The 7,009-nt window shown below is 41.5% G+C and overlaps 1 protein-coding gene across 1 annotated transcript; it reads right to left on the bottom strand.

Moving 5' to 3' along the window:
* Positions 1 to 3,084: 3,084 nt before the first annotated feature.
* FGFBP3 (fibroblast growth factor binding protein 3) lies at positions 3,085 to 3,913 on the bottom strand. Its single transcript, XM_077124394.1, has one exon. The coding sequence runs from the start codon at positions 3,825 to 3,827 to the stop codon at positions 3,102 to 3,104; it is 726 nt and encodes a 241-aa protein (XP_076980509.1). The 5' UTR covers positions 3,828 to 3,913; the 3' UTR covers positions 3,085 to 3,101.
* Positions 3,914 to 7,009: the final 3,096 nt, after the last annotated feature.

Genomic DNA, 7,009 nt, shown 5'->3' with positions numbered 1-7,009 from the left:
TGGATGAGCCCAGGCTTGGCCCAGCACTTTTGGTTTACTTCATTTCTTTTCTCCCTACCTCTGTTTCTTGAGTTACATTAAAGTTTATCTCAAGCCCACTTCCTTGAGATGTAGGTCTGGTTATCTGAGAAGACCTACATCTCAGATAACCTGACCTACATCATCTTTCATCTTAGTATCTTACATGTAGAAATCTATTTTCTAGTTGTTTTCCAATGGCTTCATGGTGTAATCCTAAATTGAAAGCTTGTTGAAAGTTGACACTATGACAAAGTATATCTGTGCCCCCCTTCCTCCCCCACCCAGCACCTGAGTCCAGGGCATTTTAGCACAATGTCAGAAAGTACTTGTTTACTGTTTAATTAAATTGATTTTTAAATTTACCACTCTTTAAGGGAAGAAGAGGTATTATTTATTGGGAATCACGTGTCAAGCATTTTCTGGTGTTGGGCAATATTCAACATTGTCACATAATTTATTCTTCTAGATGTTACTACAAATTGGCTATCATACTTATATAACACAAGAGAAAGAGAAACAGAAAGATTAAGCACCTTCCTCAAGGTAATCCAGAGTAATTGGCAGGCAGAACCAATATTCAAAACAGCTCTGTCTAATTCCAATACCAGTGCCTGCCCACATTCTCAGAGCTGTTTCCTAGAGATGGGACTAGGATAAACCAAGTGAGGCGAGTGAGGCTCCTGCCTGAGGTGCAAAATACAAGGAGTGCCAACAAACTCAGTCAAAACAAATATTTTAATGCAATAGTTAAAAAAATCAAAATTAATAAAAAAATTTGTGGTGAACAAAATATTGAAATTTTAAATTAAAGCATGATACTTGTCCCTAATTTTCCTTTTACCTCAGGCTCCAATATGGCTTCCAAACGTATAACAATATGATACTATTACTGATCCTGTCTTTATTTAAAATCGTAAGCTGATTTTTAGGAAGATAGATGTTTTTGGTACATAGGTAGACCAAAAAAGAGAGAGATTAGAGGCCTTTGAAGTTTGAAAAGATTTTGCCTAACCAAGGTGAGGACAGGAAGGAAAACTGGGTCTATAGTGTATGGAGATCATTCCTAACTAATTTGAGAAGCAGAATAGAACAAGATAGTCCAATTTTAAAAATAAATTCTCTGCCTCCCATGGGCAGAAGTACCTGCAGACACTGCTACTTCTGATGCCCAACTGATTCCAGACCTGTCAGTAAACCCAGATGTGCCCCGGCAACTTTACCCTTACTCAGATGCTACCTGCAGGGAAAAATACCCATGCTCCCCATGCCAGTCCTCCTTTGTTATTTTACAGATTTTATTCCTGTCCTCTTTCACTGCAGATGTATCCTTCTAGCCTATAATACTCCAGATACAGAAGACTATTCTATTTCCTTAGCCATTTCAGTGGCTAGGGAAATGAACTTCATGATCTGTGGGGGGTTATAGCATGCAGTACACTCCACATAGCACTTGTTGATTTCTACTTATCCCCTCTACACAAAACTATGTATAGGATTCTAGAACATCTGGCCGTGTGCCTCAGGGACCTCAGATTTAACCCAAATCAACTCCCCTTGACGTATAGACTCAGAGATACTGGGACTTAGCCAAGGACACTCGGGAAGGCTAGTGATGCCTAGGATCTCTCTATTTCCATCCCTCTGTAGGCAGCTGGTCCCCGTCCATCCCTATTCTGTCCCTGAAGCAGAGACCTGGTACAACTCTTCTTAAAGAGTAAAGAGACAGAGGCAGCAGCAACCTACATATGTACTTGTGCCTACAGTAAGGTAAGGTCATCAGACTGCCAAAGGGTACAGAGGAATTGACAGCAGTCTTGTATGAACCAGGCAGTGCTATTTCATTTCCAATCGGTTTCTGCATGCTGTTCACATTTTGTCAGCCTTTCTGGAGAAAGTGAACATTGACTAATATCATGTGGCCGGATCTCCTACTTTTTCAAGAGAACACAGAAATCTGGATTTTTATATGAAAATTATCTAAATTTTAAATACTGGCAAGTAATTCATTACTTGGGAAGGGAAGGAGGGAGTTTGTGACTGTTGCCTTATGCAAAATTCTTCATCCATGTTTTCACAAATAATTTGAGATTTATTTAGGAAATTAGTTCAAAATGTACTCATGCTCCCCATGCTCCCCATGAACTAAATTAAATGTAGGCAGAATTTCCTTTGTCTTGCCACTTCTTTAAATCTTTCTACACTGTTTTTACTGAACACCTAACATGTGCAAAGTCTATCCTTACATCATATTAAAAATGAAGTATCTTAACAATTAGTTACATGAAACAAAGAGATAGATAAATTCCCATAATGTTCCAAATGACTATGAGACACATACTTAAAAATCTTAGCTGGTTTTAAAAAATATAAAGAAACGTCTTTGTTAAAAAAAAAAAAATCTGCCGGAGCTCTCAACTTCTACAGTTCACATCTGAATTTAGAAAGTTAATGGGAAAGTTGCAGAACATTAGGCATTACTCTGCTAAAAAGTAGCATTTCTGAAATAATGAAATTGGAAAGCAGCCATCCTGAAAATCTCTGTGGAGTCAGTTTTGACCATGATTTCTATCCCCATAGAAGTCATCTATAACACAAAGAGGCATCCAAGTACATACCCAATTCATAAAGGGAAAAACAAAAGTCACTAATCTTGTCATCTGAGGATTAAATGCTAAGACACTGAATAATTCAACCTGGATTAGGTTATCAATTTCTTGTGATGTGATCACATTTTAGTAGAAAGTGATGTGACTCTTTCCACCCAAGATTCACATCACTTTTTTTCCTCCTTCTTCTCAGCCTCTCTGTACCCATCTCTTTCCACCGGCTACTGTTTTTCACACTTAAGGTATGCCTACTTCTGTTTCTCTCTTTCTTACTCGTCAAAATTTGTAACTTCTCTGCCTTCCACGAGATTCTCCATACTCCTTACACTCTCATCCCACCCCAACTCTAGAACCTGTACTCCTTCCCACTCTGCATCCCCTCATCCCTTGGTCTAAAAACGCCCTTAGCTTCCCCTCCCCCGCTGCGCAGGCTCCCACCCCCAAAACACCACTCCCCTCCCCAGACAGGCCGCCTCAGCCGTTCCAGAAATTGACAAAGAAGTTGCAGAGGGAGTGCCACTTCTCAGCGCAGTAGGTCTCCGTGAGTTCCGCGTTCTCTTCCAGGCCGTCAGGGTCGGGCCTTGTTCCCAAGGGTCGCTCTTTCCTCTTGCTCCCTTTGGTATTCTCAGAGGGCTTCACCACCGAGCGTGCGCTCGGGGGTGGCGGCGCCCCTGCGGCGGGGCCGGAAGCGTGCTCCCGGGACCATCCCCGACTGCGGGTCAGGGGCTTGGGCTTCGCGTGGAAGCCCGCGCCGGTGGGTCCCGCGGGCGGGGACGAGCCGGGCACTAGGCGCAGCTCGGCGCTGTGGCCCTTCTTGCCAGCGCACAGGCGGACCTTGAGTGGCGCGGGGTCGTGGCAGGGTCGCCGCTTCTTGCGCAGTCGGCCCAGCACCTGCTTCCAGTAGCGCGAGCCCCGGGCAGTGTAGGCGGCGCAGCGCTGCGGCTCCCCGCGGTAGGCGCACTGGTACTGCCCCCCGTCCGGGTCTTGGCAGCTGAGCGCCAGCCCCGTGGCCCTCAGCAGGAGCTGCCAGCTGCACGCGTGCTTCTCCCGGCTGACAAAGCGGCCCGAGTTGCCGCTCGCGGGGCCGGGGGCCGGTTCCGCCTCGCTGCTGGCTGTCTCCTGGTCCCCGCGGGCGGCCGCGAGGAGGAAGCAGCCCAGCAGCAGCGGTGAGAGCGACGCTCGCAGCCTGGGAGGACTCATGGCCCGCGGTGTCCGCCTCCACCCGCTCAGCTCTTCTGAGAACGCAGGAGCTTCAGCCGACACCGGGCCAGGTGAGGAGCATCCCCCGGACCTGCGGACAGAGGCAGAGACAGAGGCGCAGCCTTTGCTCAGACACGGATATCCCCTCCCTAGGTATTCTGGGCGCTGGTTTCCAGTGGGCAGCAGCGGTAGCATGTGAGCGAGCCCTCTGACCTTGCCTGGGTTGAACGGCTTACTATATAATCTTTTGAAACCACTTGTGCATTGAGGCTTTCTTCTCCATGCAAATACGACAGCAAAGTGTTGCCTGGTAATTAATTACAACTTCCATCCCCTTCCCTCTCTCCACCCTCCAATAAACTACAAAACCATATTCTTCGGAAACATGCACTTTTACTGCGCTTGGAACTTACCGAGTTCGGGGAGAGGTGGGGAGCCTTTTTGGGGTAGAGGAAATGACTGCTTGAGGGTTTAGTCTGTTTTAGCTGGCTCCCTATGAATGAACGTATTATCAGTGTGACAGAGGGGCCTCCCCCACTGTTCCCCTCCCACTTCTCTCACGTAGAGATTTCTCACCACCACGACACACACACACACACCAGATGTATATTAGAGTGGTACTGTAAAATGAAATAGAAATCATTTACTTTGTTTCCAGTATTAGAAATAATCACACGAATTTTAGCAAACTATTATTTTCTTAAATAGAAAGATATAAATTTTGAGTTAAAAAACAAAATGTTAAACATTCCAAACCAGGCACTATTTGCGCAAGTGCACTATTTACCTTCTCTCTAGTTTACATATCACTTTGAATCCTATATTTTCACCCATCATTTCCAATACTCTTATTCTAATAATACGATTGTAATCCTAATAACTTACTACTAATAGAAATATATCCTATTTCATTAACATACGGTAGTGTCCAGCAGTTCACCGGGGCGAGAGAGGAGGGCACTTGGACTTTTGCATATTTTGGACGTTATAAACACCTTACAAAAATGAGAAGTTTAAAAAAATTATTTGGATTATAGTTGAAAGGCAATATTACCAACTCAAATGGTATATACAACCCCTAATAACCGATTATTCTTGAAACTTGAAAATTTGAAAAAGTTTGTTTAAACAAATCTATTTTTTGAACTTCAGGATATTCTATTATTTTAAAAAAAGGTTCTCTGTAATAAATGTGTTTTTTTACTTCAAGAGTTTATACTTCTGACTGTAATTGTTTTATCCAAAGTAAATATTTTCCTAAAATACTTCCCCAAGTTGTTGAGAAGTCTCATTATATTTATAAGTGTCTTCTTGGGCATAATATTTTCTATTACCATACCCCTAGTGGTATTGTACTTGAATAGTTGTATTTTGATTGCTTCTATAAAAATCAAAATGCTTTAGAATTAGAAGTCTGTATTTAAATATGTAGTAGGATATATCAAATATATACAGCTGTATGTTAACCTAAGAAAGGAAGTTTTTACCACTCTGGTGAAATCAGGAAAATAAATTGATTTGCTGCAGGTCACATTTAGTGATAAAGCCATAAGCTACTTGACTTTCAGTGATTAATGAACTTTACATTTCAGCTTTGTATTTCACTATTATTACTTAACAAAGTTAGATGTATCTTAATACAATTTATAATGAAAACCAATTGTTACTTATTAAGTTAAGAAATATTAATATATGTTTCATAAATAAGAGCAGTTCATTTATAGATTTCATAGATGGAAACCCTCTCTTCCCTGGAAAACTATTTGTATGGATAAAGCGCTGATAAGTAGTCACAAGCTTTTGTCTGTTTGGTCTGGTATTGGGTATTGCTAACAGCTCCTAAATTGAATTGAAATAGTTTTTCAGCTCAAGAGTGACATCTTGTGGCATTCTGCACTATTACAGAGAAAAACATTTGTTACCTGAACACTCATAATTATTACTGAGATAATTCAGACAATGCTTTCTGTTAGAGACATTGCTGCCAAAGGAAAAGAAAAGACCACACAGATGTACTGTGACATGTCAGAAAGAGGTTACTTTTAAAAATATCATGATGCGAGATGTGTAAGAAAACATTAAATGTGTATTTTAATATTGATTTAAAAAAAAAATCATGGTTGCATCACTGATCCAGTGGGTCTTTTTGGATTCTTATTATATACTACCTAATAGTTCAGAATGGGATTAAATTTATTGATAATTTCAGTGATTTCTTGGTCCTGCCCTTAAATCCTGTAAAGGGGAAATCTTCCCGTAACGTACAGAATCCATGTTGTACCTCCTTCCCTTCTTACCCTCAGATGAAATGAGCTGGAGCACCTGATCCGATGAACTTCGGTGTGTATGTGGTAGTGGGGAGTGGTAGAGGAGGAGGCAAGAGGGGAGCACTTCTGCCTCTTGACTTCTTGGGACTATGCAGTTATTCCTGCATGTAAAATCAGCTTTGCACAGCTTAGTGTTCAATTTTCTTCATTTCATGTGTGTTAACCACATTTCCCAAGTTATAAGTTTTTTAGACAAGGATGATTTGTTAGACCTCTATTGTTATCTACTACAGTGTTCCAGTTAAAATGTGGACTGGTTGGACTCTCATACATTATTGGTGGGTGTCTAAAATGAAAAATGATACAATAACTTTGGAAAACTGTTTTACATTTTCTCACAAAGTTAAATACATGCCTATGTCACAACCATTTCACTCCTAGGTATTTATCAAAGGTAAATGAAAACATACTACTGCAAAAAGACATGTACAAGAATGTTCATAGCACTTTGTTCATAATAGCCTCAAAGTGGAAACCACCCAAATACCCATAAATAATTGAATGGATAAACAAATTGCAATACAATCTGTTTTCTACTCAGCAATAAAAAGGAATGAACTACTGCAACATGCAACCATATGGATGAATCTCATAACCATAATGTTGAGCAAATGAAGTCAGACACAAAATAGCCCACATTGTAGGACTGCATCTAAATGAAGTTATAGAAAAATCAAAACTAATTGATGGTGGAAAAAAATCAAAACAAGGCTGTCTCTCGGTATGGGTGTGGGCTTGCCAGGAGAGGGGCCAAGATGGCAGCTTAGCAATGTGCGCATTTTAGTTCGTCCTCCAGAACAACTACTAAATAACCAGAAACAGTACAGAACAGCTCCCGGAGCCACGTCAGTGACC

This window comes from Tamandua tetradactyla, chromosome 13 (genome assembly GCF_023851605.1).
Source record: "Tamandua tetradactyla isolate mTamTet1 chromosome 13, mTamTet1.pri, whole genome shotgun sequence".
In the NCBI taxonomy this organism is placed as follows: Eukaryota; Metazoa; Chordata; class Mammalia; order Pilosa; family Myrmecophagidae; genus Tamandua; species Tamandua tetradactyla.
The sequence above is the reverse complement of the archived record's forward strand: the minus strand, read 5'-3'. Positions and strand labels throughout refer to the sequence as shown.